An 18,430-nucleotide genomic window follows, 5' to 3' on the forward strand; every position below is an offset into this window, starting at 1 on the left:
GATTTGAAAGAAATAATTCAGTCAGGTAGCAAAAACAGTGCCACTGCCTTCCGGTGTCTGCTTACAAGGCTCATGCAGCAGCTGACAACTCCAGGCAAGTCACAGTGAACTCACTTCACACATCATACATGGAGAAATATATTTTACCATCCAAATGTATGAAAGTCTAACTGTTTGAAACTAATGCATCAAGCAAAAATAGCTGCAATACACAGGATGGACCATGGAAAACGTTTTGCTCACTGCAAAGATACACTTCTTCTTGCATGTCTTACAGATGGCCTGCTCCTATTCTTGCCAAAACCACCACAGTTTCACTCAGTTTCCTTGGCACTTAGAAAAGTCACAACTTTTTCCTTACATATGCTGGATGATTCTTTATATACCTGAGTAACAGGTGTGTTACAGCCGTGTTTTGCATTATTCATCTTGGATGAAGTTAAACCCTGACTGTGTGACACATCACACATTACTCAGTTTACCTCAATGTTGTGTTTTGATTTTGCTCAGTTAAGTTTACCTAAGACACATTTAGGCTGGAACAGTTCTTAATTACCCCAGCACAGAAACTTGGCATTCTCCTAACTTTGTGCTTTTCAGCAATAAGACTCCTTTTTGCTGTATCTTTAAATTTCCTGTGCTTCCAAAAAAGTTGTCTCAATATTATTACCTTACAAAGCAGATAAACGAGATTTCCTTGGTTTCAGGCACCTCTTCCTTGCTTAAATAATTACTTGTCCCATTCTTTTTCCTGCCCCCACTTTCCTTTTCCCTATTGAGAAATACCTTTTCACTGCTAATACACACCGTAACTGCACTGTACTGGAGAATGGGTGTCAGTCCAAAGCCCAGTGAAATCTTGAAAGGTTTCTGAACCACAGAAAGGCAACTATGCAGTATTACACAGACAGCCTCTATAAAGGATCTTAATTTAAAGACCTATTTTTTGTGCTATAAATTAGTTTTGTTTGTATAACATTTTCTGGTTTCAGATCTTTATAGTCCTATAACTAAGAAAAGTAGTTTAAGAAGGAAAATGAGACTACCAAATGTCCTAATTCCTCATGAAACGGATGTTTTTAAAGGATTAAAAAAATCTGAATTTTAAATTCTATAAGTGATTAACTACAAGCATTAACTTAAGCTGCTTGTAAGTAACTAACATTCAAAACAGCAGCACTGCATTTTTTTCCAGTCCTAGACACTTTTCTCCCATCCTCCAGAGCAGATTCACTAAAAATTCAAGATAATGACTACAAGTACCTAGATCTGTAACATACAGATCCATAGCAACGCTGAGGATCTCTTATGTTAATTTCTGTGCCCAGAGGCTTTTCTGCAACACTGAATTAAAGAAGCCACTGTATCATTCCCATAACAAAGTGATTATCTATGAATTAAGACTAAGTAGAAAACTCTTTCAAAACGTCAGACTTCCAAGGCCTTTAAAAATCAAACAAAATTACTTATGTGACTTACATCATCAGTTCTCTAAAAGTTACATATCTGCACACATCCTGTTCAAAGAAGAAAGGGCAAAGTAACCATTATGTTTTAGTCTTCATTTATAATTCCTTTTCAATGCAGTAGATAATCTCCTTGGAATTGCTGATTTTTCATAGACCATTTGAAAAGATTTCTTTAACTGTTGTTGTAGGCGAAAAAACCAAGAGGACAACAACATCACTTACCAACAATCCATCAGTGTCACCTCTCAAATTCTTCAGTTATAAAGGTGAGAAATTTTTCCTCCCTTTAGTGTCAAAACATATTTGGATGTCTGCTGAGTGAGGTTTAAACGGTTTTAGAGAATAAAACTAGTAAAAGTCCTAAATTTGTGTGACAATTATCTGTGAGCAATCAACCTTCCCATCTATTTTCAGAAGTCACAGAGGGAACCAGAGTTGTATTCCTTGAGGGGGAACAACTGCTATCTCCGGAATATGTTCTGGATGTGTCAAAACCTATCAAAGGAGAAAACACACATAGGAGAAACCCAGAGTAGTGAATCCTGTCCGTACCCCACCACTCTACTAGTATGGAAGACAATATTTTCAGCAAAGAAGAGAAGCATAACCTGTGAGTTGAGCCATGACTGATGCAGTGCTGCTGGCAGGCTGTCACAGCACGTGTGGATTTCCCCAGTAAGGTGCTGAGAGTAATCACAGAATAATAATGCCACTGTTTGAGGAAGCAAGGAAGAAGATTTCTCCAAACTTTCAGACTTGGAAGAGCTGCTTGCACTACACATAGAATTTTCCCCTAAGAGATGATGTAACAACAAATATAACTGCTAGTTTGGTATCACTGAGGAGAACGTAGACAAAAAGTGGCAATGACCACAGAGGTGTTACACATACAATAAACTTTCAGCATGAATGAACGGAAGGACCGGTTCCAGAAAGGGGTGCAACAACTCCGTTGATTGTTCTTTATCAGAAACATAATGACAGAAGACAGCAGGATCTGTGTGCAGAGCCTTCAATGTCTATGTACTTGTGCTGATACTACAGTGCACTCTGAGTGACAATAAGAAGTTATCCATACCTGCCATAAACTTACTTCCCCATTTCCTTGAAAGATAGAGTCTCTTCTTTACAATGAAAAGTACTGATTATCTTACCCTAACCTGTATTCCTCTTCTGCACATACCATCTTGCATAAAGGGTTAAGATTCTTTTGCATGATTTGCGTGTGAGAAAGACTCAAAAATTAATGACTCAAAGCTTTAAGATGCCCACACAAATTTCACTTCCATTTCTGTTTCTTTACACAGCACAAACAGTCTCATACAACACTACACAAAAAGGGTAAAAAGGAAAAAAAACTCAAAAAAAATCCACTGAAACGCCATGAAAACTAGGCCATAGAACAATCTATTCATCTGGCCTGCATCACATATCAGATTCAAAAGAACAACAGGGTTAAATACTTGGATGTAGAAAGAAGAAAATAAAAAATCTGTAGGTGTTGGAGAACAACACGAAGCATTTTCCTGTCATCTTCAAAAAAGATTTATTATCTGCCTTCCTGCAGCACTTAAAGACTCAAGACAAATTATTTTAACCCACACTTTTAGAAAGCTAGATAGCCAGCAGGTTTTCTACTTCTTGATTTGGAAACAGCAAATTGAAAACCAGTACATATGTAATAGCTGATACTTGTCTGGTTTTGAGGCAACTGTTATTACCAGTTAGACAAATACTGTGTGCACTCCCTGGTCATGTCAGTGCTGCTATACCCATATGGTGTTCTGAAACCTGAGAGATTGTTCAACAGCATATAAACAAGTGTCAGAAAGAAGCGAACAAGGTATTTTTTTTTCTCCCAGTTGAACACCAACAATAGCATTCTGCAACAAACCATTATTAGCACTGATGTTATAGTAAAGGGCTACTAGTGTGCCAGGACTAGAAGAAGAAAGGAAGAGAACAAGGAGACAAACACCAGTCACTTAGCAAAGAGCAGGACTAGAATGTCAGACATGCTATGGGCAGGAGTGTCATGCACTGCCAGATGTATTGAGGAAGGCAGTGGCTCACTGTTGATGTCAAAACCTGAGCACAAAGCATTGGGGTAATCTGAAAACCACAAGCTCAGTACTAGTGGAAAACTGAAAAATAGGTAATATTTATTTTAAGTAAAAAGTAATATTTTTTTGCTGCAGGAGGGTTTTGGAGATAAAAAACGAAATGTGCAAATATTTCATTTCATAAGAATCAAGAACTTGGTATACAGAACTAAAATATTCACAAAATATTTATATTATGGCTGCAGGGAAAAGGTATTAAAATTTTTACTTACTTTGGATGGGCAAATTCATCCAGAAGGACAACCTTTTCTATCAAGTCTCCACCAATGGTTCGAACCAAGTCATAGAAATCATTCTGAGAGTATGTCTCAGAAGGCAGCCAAAAGGAGATGTCATTGATCAAAGGTGGATATCTGCTGAGTGGCTAAAAGAAATTAAAAAACATACCTTTATACATGGTTGGATTTGATAACTATATCTACAACTGTTTTGAACTTACATAACAAACAAAGTACACAGTTTAGACGCTTTTTGAAATGCTCTTTGAAGTGCAAACTGATCTCATAAACAACTGAGACAGAAAATTTTATACTAGGAAATATCTTTTAAAGATCCCCTCATAACAACTTGGATTTATTCATTCAGAAGAAAAAACTTGTTTTGTTTGCTAAAATCAGTGTTTATGACCCTGAACACACTTTTGCAACAGAGCTGTTTAGAAGGAAGAGATAATGTAATGTGGTTTTTCACTGGGTAGAATTGCACTTTTTAAAAGCCTTTTTCAGACTTTTTGCAGATTCAAAACTTCTTATCACATTCAGGTATAAAATTTATACGTATTTGATAGGATTCTTATATTACACAACACATTACTTTTACTGTTGAATTTTTAACAAAGTCTTATAAATAGGCACCTTCTTATTAAAATGTTGTAATAAAAAACACACTTTGGCTTAAAAAGAGGGATCACTTCACTTTCTGGTGGTTTTTATAGACACCCAAACATCCACAACATCAAAAAATGTATGGTTGCTAACATAATTACTCATTCCACAAGTACCACAACAGGTTTTTAAACACAAAAGGGTAACTTTGCAGCACACATAAAGTGGGCAGACAGTGTAACTTGTTATTTGTAAAAACAGGAAGAGAATGAGAAATGAAACTAGACAATTAACTTTGCAGTTTTGATTAAACTTCCCAGGACTCTGTGGATTTCAGATCTCACCTTTGGTGAGATGTTTCTCCCTTTGAAGAACAGAAAATGGTAATGTTCTCCTTTCATGACCTCTAGGTTATACACTATCTTAATTCTGCCTTGCATTAATTCCCTGCAGTTGAAAAAAGTACTTTTGCACAAGATTGTTGGAGTCTGTAGGAGAAAACCTCTATTTTATTATTTTGTTTATATGTACAAGAGATCCCATGTGTACGCATTGGTCTATACAATATAATATCTCACTCAAAAATGTATTCCATGGCTGGGAATGTTTTATGATGGAGCAGTGGAAACTTAACTGAGTACCTTCTAAAACAATAAAACCGTTAATAAGGCAAGTTTACAGTATTCTGATTTACTCAAATACTGTTCTGTAGAGTGTAAACATCTCATCAATAAGTATCTGATAAGGAATACAGTGCAAGTTTTAAATTAAAAACCCTCCCCAGCAAATAAAATTGTGAATCGCAAATGATTATTGAACTTGTTAAAAGAATAAACTTGTCAAATGAATTCATATCCTGTACATCAAATTAAAAAAAGGAAACTTGCACAACAAATCCATTGCAGAAGAGCTTTTGATAACACACTAATGAATGAAATGCAAATGTCTCTGCTATAAAAAAGTCGCAACTGCAAATGCCGGAGATGCTCCTTGAACAACAACCTGATACAAGTGTTAGTGTAAAAAAAGTCATAATCCTGCAGTAGATCCCTAGATTCTCACCTCATTCCTATCTACCACTTTATTTACCACTGCTATAGTTCAGGAACATACTGAACACCTTTCAAAGCTTTCAAAATCCACTGAACTCACAGTTCAAGACATTTAATTATTCAACCAGAAGATGTGGCTAACGGGCCTTAGCATGATGAGGCACCTACTTTCATTCGCACAGGTACAAGGACAATAAAGAAAAATCATTACATGTTCAGGTAACAGAAATGTCCTGTGCTGGTTTTGGCAAGAATTAATTGTCTTCACAGGGGCTAGCATGGGGCTGTGTTTTGGATTTGTGCTGAACACGGGGTTGGTAACATAGAGATGCTTTTGTTATTGCTGGGCAGTATTTGCACGGAGCCAAAGCCTCTTCTGCTTTCCATACTGCCACACTGGCAAGAAAGCTGGGGAATCTGGGAGGAGACACAACTGGGACCCCAAGTGACCAAAGAGATATTCCAGACCATATGACATCCTTCTCAGTATATAAAGTGGGAAGAAGAGGGAAGGGCGGATATGTGGAGTGATGGTGTTTGTTTTCCCAGGTAGCCATTACATGTGATGTGGCCCTGCTCTCCTGGAGATGGCCTGCCCATGGGAAGCAGGGAATAAATTTCTTGTGTGTGTAGCTTTTTCTCTCCAGTGTCACCAGCATGGATATAGAATTGTTGTAATTTTGTGTATGTATGTTTGTGTGTGTTACAGAGACTAGAAGGACAAATGCTTAAAACATAACATATGCATAACTTTTTATTATTAGCTACTAACCTTTTCTCAGAGCCTTGTAATACAGAAAAATCTCTTATGGTAAAAGGCAAGGCAATAATCCCATATTATATTGTCCCTTCACCACCTGGCTGCAGTCAATATCATTGCAGTAAGTCTTATATCAACACTAAAGTTAGTATAAGGATAAAATTCCTAGTTCTCAAATGCATCGATCTGTTTGTTGTAGAGCTACATGAGTCACATAATAGTTTATTAGCTACACTTCAAATGCGAATAGGCTACTAAAGAGTCTCCAATTGGCAAGCCAAAATGAAGTTCCTCAATTTGTATTCAAGCACTCCAGCAATTGCCATTCTTTGATCCTTTCTAAACTCTCCTGCTCTTTAACAGCAGACTGGTCTAAAGTCCATTGACTGATCCTTTTGCAAGTTCAAGACAAATGCCAACCCTGGAGACCATTTCCTTATGAATTTACAGACATTTCAAAGGCTCCCCTTGAGAGAAATGTGTTCTTCCCACTAAATCTTCTACTCTGCCTCCAGCCACCATTTCCAGCTACATTCTCTTCATGGCTTAGAAGTCCTCCAGCACAATGCTTGGAGAAGCTACCAGGACACATCTGGTTCTGCAGGCTGTGCATTGGCTGAACCCTAGCACAATACCCAAGCCTGGAAGCCCTGCTGTTCCTGCTTCCACTCCCTGATCACCCCCTTAGGATTTTGAGGAACTGAAAAGAGGTTTAGGAAACGGTAGAACTGATCCTACCTGCAGAGTGCTGCTGCAGGGCACTGGCCAAGTGTGTCAGTAAGATGCACAGACATCCCTGCAGCCCTCTTTTGGTTCCATCAGAACTTTGCCAGCACAGTGCTACTTTAAATGTTCTGTCTACTCTCTGTTCCAAACACTTCAGTGTACTATCATTGACATTTTTCAACAGCCTCAGAAAACTAATGCTTTCCCAGAAGTTACACTATCTATAGGACTCCACTGAACCCATCTTGTAGAAAATATTGCAAATAATGACATCACATTTTTCAGTCAACCAAGCTGAAAGCATTTAGGAGTGCTAAATTACTATAATTTCTTTAAATACTAAAATTGAAGTTTATGGTGATCAACCCTTGATATATGTTTACTAGTCATTAGTCAAAGTTCTTTCTCTGGCTAATAAATAAGCCAAGCACTTCCTAAAACTGCAGGCTTTTTCCTCTCAGGATGCTAATTTTAGTATAGAAATTAGTAGTTGGACACCAGTCGTATAACCTACTCTGCCAGCCTGCCTTGCCTATGCCTAGATGTACCTGAAGAGTGCACCACTAAAAATACAGGGCTGTTAATGTTTCATATGGGTTAGTGATAGTTTAGGGTGTTCCTCAACTCTACCTCTCTGCTCTGCCTTTCTCTCTGAGATTACTGCCCCTGCAGCAGCGATAAAATAAACATGGGCCTGTTCCTTCACCACTGCAGTTCAGAGCCTGCTGTAGCCAGCTGAAAATTGCCCCTCTCATTGGTTTATGTTAATATGTGCTGGATGAAGAATTGCAGCAGCGTGAGTCAATGGGAGACAGCTGTCTTAAGCAGCAACAGGGTCCACCAGAACTCATCTGTCAGCATAAAATAGCAAATACTTGGGCTCTGTGTATGCTGCCACACCAGGGCACTACTCTGGATGCTTTGGCAGCAGGAATCAAGTGGTCACCATAAGAGTGGCATCTGCTAATCCACACATAGCAAAGGACCATCAGCTAGGCTGGATCCAGACACCTCACAGCTGTAAAGGAGAGAAATCTCCTCTGAGGGCAGAACCTCCCAAGACGCCATAAAAACAGCTGGCAATAATGCAGAGCCAGTGCTAGTGAAAAACCCACACAAGGCCGTGAAGTGCCTTTAGCCCAGAGTCCCAAAAAACAGGATGGACACCAGCACTTTCCACAAATATTTGTGATATGGAAAAAAGCCACTTTTCCCTAGATGCAGTAACCATGGGTGCAACATGGCAAGGTGATCGGAGAAGTTTTGTGCTGTGGCTGCTCACTCCATTCCTTCCCTGCTGCCAGCTGCAGATGGGACAAAACAAACAAGTGACAAATACAGAGAGGAAAAAGCTGTACTTGTATTTTGACAGCAGTGACACAAATGCAAGGTTAACAACAACACGTTCCAGAAACTGGGTGAGCAATTCCACAGCAGCCAAGCTATTAAAAAGTCAGCCATGCTTTACTGCCATCACCAGTCTAAGTCAGAAAAATATGAGACTTAGCAGCATCGTGGCTGCTAAGCTTTAACAGTCCTGCATTGCTCCCGTTTGGGAGAAATATTTACATAAACTATACAGTTTTAATGCAGCATCATATTCTCATCAAAATAAAAACTACAGTCCTGTAATAACTGAGCCTTTCTTAATATATTCCATGGTGAAACTACATTAATTCAGTGTTGTCATAGGAAATTTAAACACGTAACAGGCATGAAATTAAAATTTGCAAATTTACAGCATTAACTTAACCCCCATGCACACAATGACGTTTCCTGTATTAGTGTGTACGCTTCTAGACTTACACTTCCGTATTTATGACCAGCATAGACAAATTACAGTTGCTGCAGGGAACATAACTTTGAATTTCTTGGCTGCCTTGGATTAAAATTCAGTCACAATATTCCCCACTACTAAAAGTTTTCTACCCTCCTTACCAAATTAATTTATTCCTTAGTTATATATAGTAAGTTCTATATATTCATACATGTACACACCCACACATATATACATTTTCATGTGTAAACACACACATCTTCAAAGGAGGAAACGTAAATTTCAACAGACAACCACCATAAAGTCTGATAAACAGATATAAAGTATATTCTGGGATTAAGCTCTTAAAACCAAAGCAAATGGACTATCTGAGATCAATGCACTGCTCTATCCTTCTGCAAGGAGTGGCAGAAGCGTGTTAGCCTCCACTGATGCTCTGAGCTTTTTGGTGAATGAACACAGAATTATGATCAGCCCTTTTTAGACACCAATCTGCTCACCCCAACCAAGTTCTTAACTTTGAAAAGCTCACATACAGGTACAGGGAACACCATATGTTCATGGGAACATCAAGTGCTCCATGGATTTTAGGCACTCTGCTTGTACATGGACCATTCTGAGTGGAGGAGGTTTTCTTTGTACATGGAGATATACAAGAATGACCTGGATGCAATCCTGTCCCATGTGCTCTGGGATAACACTGTTTGAGCAGGGAGGTTGGACCAGATGACCTGCTGTGGTGCCTTCCGACCTGACCCACCCTGTGGTTCTGATATTCTACATCCAGGCTGAACAGGGAGCTGCACTGGGGCCACAGACTTGTCTTCCTAGCTAAGTCTGAGCCTTCAATGTGAGATGGCACAAACCTGTGGTCCAGGTCCCCCTTTGCTGTGTGGTGCATGTCACCATGAGAGCTCTGTCCCCTTCCTACCTAAACTATGCCCTACGGGGTCTTGTTGGAGATAAAAATTTCTTTCTTGAGCCCCATTCCAAGTTCCCTGAAGATGCAAAGCAAAAAACAGTTTAATTGCTTATATTCTGCCTAAGCAGCCGCCAGGCAGCTCTCCATACCATCCCACTTAGTCACCTTTTTCAATTCCCATCAAGCACCTTTGATCAGTTAACCCCTTTAAGACACAAAATAAATGCACACACATGTGGTGCACATACACAGAAACAAGTGCAACTTTTCTTGCATGCTAAAAGTTACAGCTGATATAGAGGAACCTGTCTGACAAAGGAAAGTCAAAATCTAATATGACACTAAAAAATTAAGATGTGTAACAGCCAGTGATGAGATTAAACTTTGTTGATAAGCTCCACCTTTTCCAAGCAGCAGGAGGAATGCACAAGTGGACTGGTGCTGTGGCAGAATGAGTGAGTAGAATGTTTGCCTTTGCACATGTTAAACCAAAAGTAACACTGATTACTAAACCTCTGTGGCCCCTCTGGGAAGGGACACTGCATTCTTACAGTATTTTATTAAAATGCAGTAACTTATTTAAGCTTATTTAAATTTGTAATGAAAAATGTGTCAAGTTTAAAGTCACAATATACTTCTATGAGTGCAAATATGCATTTTAAACTGGCCTGTGGTCAGAAAGCTGAGAAATAAGCCATGGCTTTTGAGAAGACTTCCAGACACAAAAGAGCACTTGTATTGCCACTGAAAGGGTTATGATTCTAAATGATTAGCAAGGAATTGAAAAAAAAGTCAGGAAAGACATAAAGAAGATGAAAGTATTGACCTAATGCTATTAAAAGCAACGATGTTGCAGTGTACACAGCAGATATATTCCCAGATACCTGTTCCCTTGGGCATTTGGATATGCCTTGCTTTTTGTGATCTGATTATAAAAACCACCAAAGGATAAGTATAAATTATTCCTAAATACCAGTGATGGACTCCATGCTCTGTGTTTAATGAGGCAAAAATGACTTCTCATTTCCATAGAACAAAGTAGGACTCACAGGGAGAATCATCAAAAGGGATGGCTCTCTACTACTCACTCCCACATCACAGCTCCTTACAAACCCCTTTTAAAATTATTTTGAAAGTATCAGGGTGAAGAAGCGATTAGCCTGACATTTTCCTTCAGCAGTTCTATATCCACTATGGAAAAAAATGCATTTTCCTCATGCTTCTTTCCCAGCCTCCTAGCTGATGGCCAACTGAGCTAGTTGGCTTCACGGTGCTCATCTTCCCCCATTTCAATCACAAATATATCACTGCAAAACAACTAAAAACCAAGGAATGCTTTTTCTGTTACCGCTTTTCCATTTGAGCAGTTGCTACCACGGAACTGATGTGACACCAAGTGGAACTGATGGGACAATCCTTTACTATGTTGTGATGTCTTCCATAGAAAACAAGCAAGCTTCTATCCTGAGAAAGGAATCCAGTGATTTGGAATGACCAAAACGGTAAAGTGGATTCTCACACCAGACCTAGTAATTAACACATATGACTGCCTTTTGCAGTGGCTGTCCATATTCTCTGTCCTTCCTACCCAAATATCCCACACCATAGGCAAAATCATAGGCAAGCGTAAAAAGAAGACACAAACCTCAGAAAACAAACTGTCAATGAAGTAAAAAAGTATGTATCCTGCACTTCTCTAAAAATATCTGCCATGCCTGCAAGGAACAGGCAATAAGGTGGTATAAGTCAGCAGGAGCCCAACTTTTCAGAACTTACTAAGAATTTTCTCTTCAGCAATGCTGAGAATCTGCAATTCCTGCAGGCATTTGGTGTTTGCCATACTCAGAAGTCAGGTTTCTTCCTTTCTAGAGGTTTGGTTTGTATATTTATTCTCATTATGCTTAATAATAATGCTGAGATAAATATCTCAATGGTGTAAAATACTGTACCCATCAACCATTCATATAAAAGAGTTATATCTAAATAAACAATGCAAGTATTTGGAAAGAGTCTGCAGCAATATGAAGATATATTTCTTGCAAATACATAGCATAACAATGGAAACAAAGTGCAGCCAATATTTTATTTTGGCTTATATGAAAACCTCATATAAAACACTGTTGATTGTATTTCCTTTTCTGCTCATTAAATGCCCCATTCTGGAGAGTTACTGTTTAAATTGCAGAATCTCCAGAACACCTGAATGTGACTCACACCAAAATAAGCTGGCATTGTGAATCTTACAGGCACATGCAACTCCTGAAAAAGTCCTTCTTCTCACCTAACAGCCTATACTTCTTTTTTTTATCTCTTTCCTAAAAAACATAGAAATTTCCAAGACAACAGCAATGACACTTCACAGTCCTTGGCTATAACTTCACATAACGCCCTAGACACTGCTATGCTACAAAGGAATTATTTTTCTACACTTCTCAGAGCTAGTCTGTACTATCTCACCATGTACAGAAATCTACCCAGGCAAATTACTGGTGAAACATTCTTATGACTTCGAGTACCACTGATATAGCTGGGTTTCCTTCTTGTCTTGGGAAAACTGCCCAAGTGGCAGTGGAAGAGGCTGCCCAGGGAAGTGGTGTAATCACTGTCCCTGGAAGTGTTCAAAAGGTGAGCGCATGTGGCACCTGGGGGCATGGCTTAGTGGTGAATATGGTGGTGATAGCATAACAGAGACTTCATGTTCTAAGAGGTCTTTTCCAACCCTAAGGATTACACGATTCTATGAGCCTTGGCAAAATCCAGTATTTATTTTCCAGAGTAGCCAACTTCAGTTCCCCCAAACCCCCCTCAACCCCACTTAAGTACTAAATTCATACAAATTACAACCTCTAAAGTTCAAAACTCATAATAAAACACCAAGGTAGTATAGCAAGCTAAAACTTTAAAGTACAATAGGTAAGCTAGAGAGAAACAGAAATAAAAGGCTCTACTTACTTGTCCAACACTCTGAAGAAGGACAAAAGCCTTTAATTTTTTTTCTCTCAGATAGACCCTAAGTGTTCCTAAACCTAAGAGTAACAACACTTAGAAACGAAAAAACTACAGAAAAGCCCTATGCTAAGAACAGACCAAGCACAAAAGGGCACAAAAAGTACAGTAAGCATTTCAGTGTGCAATGACAAAATGTAAAGAATACTTAAATCTCTACAAGCAGAATCTTAGTGCAGAACAGATATTTCTTTAATGCCTTTCCTTATTTTACAAGAATCAGAAAATGGGTTCACTTGCTGATTTAGGAGAACAGGTTACATGTGGGAATAATTATGCAAATTGGATTTAACACTTGTGCGCAGGCAGGAGGATGTAATTAATCCTCAAAAGAGGGGATTTCTTCCTATTATTAATTTTTCTAGAACTGCAAAGCCAAATCCTTTGCAGCACATGCACTCCAAAGCATTACTTACTTGTCAGATTTTGTTTTAGGCTGTCACTGCAGTAGTTCATGTGTCTCTCACACTAGCAAGATGAAGGAAATTGAGGATTGGTATGATAAGAATAATACAGTTCTTCCCAACTGTGCCTTCTGTTGTTTGGCTATTATCTGTAGCCTAATTCATATTCTGATCAGAGAAGTGGTAGCTGAAAATCAGGGTTTTTTTATTACCACCATGTACTTCAAAAGGTGCTTCTGTTCATGCATATACACATACAGAGATTATTCTTCCCAGCCCTCATTTCCTAGGGACACTCCACAGCTCAGCTGCAATGTCTAATCATGCTACAGATGATGACTGTAGAGGCTTAGGCATGATTTTAAAGATCACTTTATCAAAAACTCTTGGCAAGGTGTATCTTTTACATGTAAAACACTGGCACCAGTGTTCAAAGAACTATCAAATAAACTCATGTATGTCAATCCTCATCTTTTTAGCTAACTCTGGAAAAATGGTAAGAGCTTATTTCCTACTAGCTTTGAGAATTTTTTTCCCCTTTATATTTCTGTGGCTGTGTGTGTACACCAGCACATACCTGAATCTCTGAAGACACATACACAGTGTATAACTGGACACATTTTAAACAGAAGTTTATTCTTATATCAAATGTATAATGTATACTCACGAAGATGTATATAACCCTGCTACAGGCATGCACATATTCAGATTGTGGTAATTACCTAGGATTACCAGCCAGAAACCAAGGTCCCATTAGGTAGATAGAGCACAAAATGCTAATTCCTGTCCTGAAGAACTTTAGACCCTAAGGTAGTTTGGAGAAGAGATGCCAAGGCAGGAGGTATAAGGCAACTACAATTGCAAACAGCATGGAAAACAGAATTATTGAGTCACTTCTCAGTTTAGGGCCTAAGACTAAAATCAAGATATTCTGTTACTCACAGTGTAATTAAACCAATATTGGAAAACCATTGGACATGTGTAAGGGTTACCCTCCTTACTAGCTACGTACTTTTGTAGACAATAAGCTGAAAGCTCTGAACAAATGTGGACTCCTGTTAAAATCACTAGCAGCTGGTTCTCATAGCTTCACACAACCTATGCGAAATCTATTGTTATTTTAGATTTCCAGGTTTACTCCTTCACCTAATATTAATTTAATGTGGGTTTCAGCATATATATCACTGCTGAAAATTGCTCCATGGCTTATTTAAGCACTTTGTATAACCACTGTACTTCATCATTTGGGATGCAATAAAGATCAGTTGATATATTCAGCAGTGGAATTACTAATTCGTGAGCTATTTGTTTCAAAGAGCCTCAGCCAGCCAAATTGCAAATATATGAGGCTTACAGATCAGAGCAAACCACTGTAACATATGCTTTTTGAAGCTTAGTGCAATTTTTGCTAGGTAATAACTTAGATATTATCAGGTGTATTTTGACTAGGGTGCATTGGCTTCCACCTAGGAAAAGAAAATCAGCAGTAAAAGGGTTCTAATGACAGTAACTGTACAGTGCAGCAGCATTCATAACTGCAAAATTATTTTTTATCTTCATCACATAGAAGTGATGCAGTCAAAATGCAGCCAAGGCTACAGCAGCTTCTTTTTGTTTAAAAACAAATTGGAAGGAAGTCTCTGGAGGTCTGTTCTCAGTTGCTGGGAATGTCTTTCACTAGTACTGAGGACACACCCGCTGGGTGTATTCACCCCTCACCTTCTATACTGCCTCCAAAAACGAAAGTGCTGTCTCATCAGTTATGCTGATGGCATGAAGCAACACTGAGAAATGGATCAGGGAACTAATACAGATTTAAGGAACTGCAGAGGAAAAACTCCCTGATTAATCTCACAGTGCAGCCACAAAAGTAGCTTCTGTGGTACCTGTGGAACAGCAAAGCAAAACAGCACGTGGGAACATGGGCACATGGGAAGCAAAAAAACCAAAACCCTACACTTCTCATCTTAACACTGAGAAACAAGCCTCTGGGAAAGAGTGGTAACGAACAGCCCAAACCCACCAAAACCCTTCAAATAAAGAAAAGTCTCAACTGCTGTCTCTAGGCCTGCAGTCAAAAGAGAGGACATCTGCCAGGTGGATACACTGGAATCCCCCACTGCTAGCTTCCAAAATCTCCTGTGGCACCTACTAGGTTTGTTAGTAAAGCTCTGGACTGCTCACATAACTAAAAATCTATAGGAAACACATAATTACATCCAGGTTTTAGAATTACTGCCGTGACATAAAAATGTTACTAGTGATTAAAGTGTGCGTTAGCATAGACAACTGAAAGTAAAGATGAAATATTTTTGCTCTCTAAACATATATATACATATACACACGTACTCCATCCACTCTAAACCAATTCCAGCTGTGGCAGTTGTGTACAAAGCAGAAAACTCCTTAACATCCAAAAAAGAACAGCTCGAATCAGCTGTTTTGCTTTGACTCACCACCAGCTAAATCTAAATTAAATGTGCTATTGGGATAAGACAAGTTAGCAGAGGTGAACAAGAGAGTTTTCAACCATCCTAAGACTGTGTAAACAACATAGAAATACTTCCAGTATTTTCAAGGAACATAGTTGAAAGAGAGGAAGAGAGTGGTGTTTTTGCTAATGAATGTCATAGGCTTGTCTGTACATCCAACTGTTATCAAGGTGGATGCTAAATGGATGAAATGGATTTACTTTGCCCTTTGGTACTTCAGCAGACAACATAGTACATAAGACAAATATCACTCACTAATCTAGGCAGAAAGGCCTACTGACATTTTTTATTTATTCATTTTATTTACTTAGAAAATACAAGCAGAAAGGAATTAAACTATTGCTGGTTTGTTCAGGTTCAATGGGAGGCTATCAGTGAGAATAGATTGCAGGGGGTGGGTGGAGGGATGGAAACAGGGTATGCAAGAAAATCTGCATCATTGGTATTAACTTAGAGGGCAGCAACTAGATTGTTGGGAACCACATCCCTTGACAGTGTTCATTTTTACCAAGAGTTTCAGTAATATGCTCTCAGGCACACGGTATAATTATTGGGTGGATCTGTGCAGGGCCAGGAGCTGGACTTTGATGATCCTTGTGGGTCCCTTCAGCTCAGGATATTCTGTAATTCTGTGAATATCATCTCAGCCTTCATCATGGGCTTGGGTACTGACATACCAAGTGTTTCACAAATCCAGAAGCAAAATCAGAAGTCCCTCAAACTCATCTCAAAATTTATGATAGTACTTTGAAGACTTTCTTTGATGGCCAGTGGCCATAATTTTTGTGGTCCCTGATACTTGCTGATCTTTAAAAAGGAGATCAAGAGTAAATGTGTACAAAACCCAGGAAAACTTTCTGATTACCTAGAAAAAGACTTCTGCATCAGTCTCAACAGTTTGCCATAAAGCTACTCTCCTTTCCTGTGCATTTCTTCCCTTTTCATCCCATTCCCCCAATCTACTTAAACTTAACTTTAAACCAGACTTTTTTATACTGCCCCCAATGCTCAAAGTACAGCACTTCTCCCTTCTATGTTCCTTTCACTTTGTCTTATATGAGTGTATCAGTGCTTTGTTGGTTTTTTTTTTTTTATTCAGTCCCATGTGACTGTCCATCCCATTTTCTCATTCTGAGCCCCTACTTTCTTTTGTCCTTACTGTGTTTTCAGCCAATTTTATTTAGTTGAGAATGGGAATTCAAGTGCTGTTTACTCTCCAGAATTTTGCTTGTTGACTTTTTTTACCCAAGTGTTGAGCAGTAAAACTGGCTTAGAACAAAGATTTTGCAAATTGACTTTGTGGTTTTCAATTAAACTCTTCTTGCTTGTAACAGGCATTTTGAAAGTTTCCACTGCTTCAGCCCTGCAAGGTGCTGATCATTCTCAGTTGGATCCCAGGAAATGTGGAGATCTCTGACCTGAAGCTATTTAGGCATTTGGGTTATGTTTGACTGAGCTTAGGAACTATCCCATTGATTTAAATGGGACTGCTCTCAAGTTTAAAGCTCAGCATGTGCTTCAGAACTTTGCCTGGCTGGGGCCAGAGGGCTCAGGTTCCCAGAGCTTCAATGCCAGCACTACCTACAAATGATACAAGACAGAACATCCTGATAAGAAGACTCGATGAGCAAGTGATTTCTAACTCAAACTCTGCAATGAAGAAGATACTTTTGCTTGCTTTCCATGTGTATCCAACACTAAAAAAGGAGTTTCAGGGTTTTCTGCAGAGCATACAGACAAACCTGAGATGATATACAGCACTGTAAGATTTTATTGATGTTTACTCAAGATGATCTATGTAAGTCACTCTTAGATATTCAACCTTCCCAAAGTCATGCCAGTAAAATGTTTATGCTACAACATCATCAATCTCTTCTCTACTGTACCTCCACATGCAGACACATATTATATATCTTCAATTACATTAAAACTAATTAGACAATAAGTCACAGTTGAAGATATACCTTATTTGTTCAAACATCCAAGTTAAATTTACATTCTAATGGTTGCATATTTGGTTTTAAAATATGCACTATTAGAAAATAAACATAATAAATGAATAACCATTTTAGCATGGAGTTACCTAATCTTGATGAAAAATATCTGAAAATGCAGCAACCAGGGAATCTATTTAATTTTTATTTGAAAATAACGCTAATCACAGACTAAGGAGATAAATATAAATTATATGGAGTAGCACACTAATGATGGATCAGACAGACCCACCCTGTGCAGTGAATGCAATAAAATCAAACTGGTTGAAATGGCTGGCATATACTCTAGATGCTCTCCTTCTCAAGCATGGAATAAAGGATATAGACTAGAATGGTTTAATTTGGTGAAGTTTCCCCTTACACTTGACAGTGCATTTTATTTTCAGCATCTTCTAAAGCTTCAGGACAAGCTCTGTGTCTCCCAGCAACAATCAGCTTGTGCATAGGAAAGATGCATAGGGATGATTACTGTCCCTGAAAACTGAAAAGTCCACAGTAAGGTAGGAAAGTTGGACTGTAATGGTGTGAACAAGAGGGCTCACATACCCAGCAAACGGTGCAAACCAGGCTACTGCATAAATCCTTTGTCATTAGGACAGAAGCTTAATTCCTACAGCACATTGAGCAAAAGCAAATGGGAGCAAGCAGGCCCAGCCTTTGCTATCTTGCACAGGAGGAAGAGGAACCTGCTTTGATTTCCTTTCCGAGGAAGAGGAACCTGCTTTGATTTCCTTTCCAGTATAATGAATTGGTTCTTTCCACACAACTATATCTTTTTGATTATGTACTTTTCCTCGTCTCTGCTATCCTCAACTGTTCACTTTTCAAAGCAGAAGGAGTGTCCTGGATTAGGGCCACATGCACCATTCTGGCTACAGCTT

General features: G+C 38.8%; 1 protein-coding gene across 4 annotated transcripts in view; it reads right to left on the reverse strand.

Annotated features, from left to right (window-relative positions):
* Positions 1–18,430, reverse strand: part of FARS2 (phenylalanyl-tRNA synthetase 2, mitochondrial) — a 226,269-nt gene that overhangs the window by 71,559 nt on the left and 136,280 nt on the right. For all 4 annotated transcript variants that reach the window (XM_088169809.1, XM_088169821.1, XM_088169815.1 and 1 more), the window contains one exon: positions 3,805–3,956. In XM_088169809.1, coding sequence (XP_088025935.1) covers positions 3,805–3,956 — 152 coding nt within the window. The remainder of the gene's footprint in view (positions 1–3,804; positions 3,957–18,430) is intronic.

The sequence above is a fragment of the Sturnus vulgaris genome, chromosome 1 (genome assembly GCF_052056855.1).
Source record: "Sturnus vulgaris isolate bStuVul1 chromosome 1, bStuVul1.hap1, whole genome shotgun sequence".
Taxonomy (NCBI): domain Eukaryota; kingdom Metazoa; phylum Chordata; class Aves; order Passeriformes; family Sturnidae; genus Sturnus; species Sturnus vulgaris.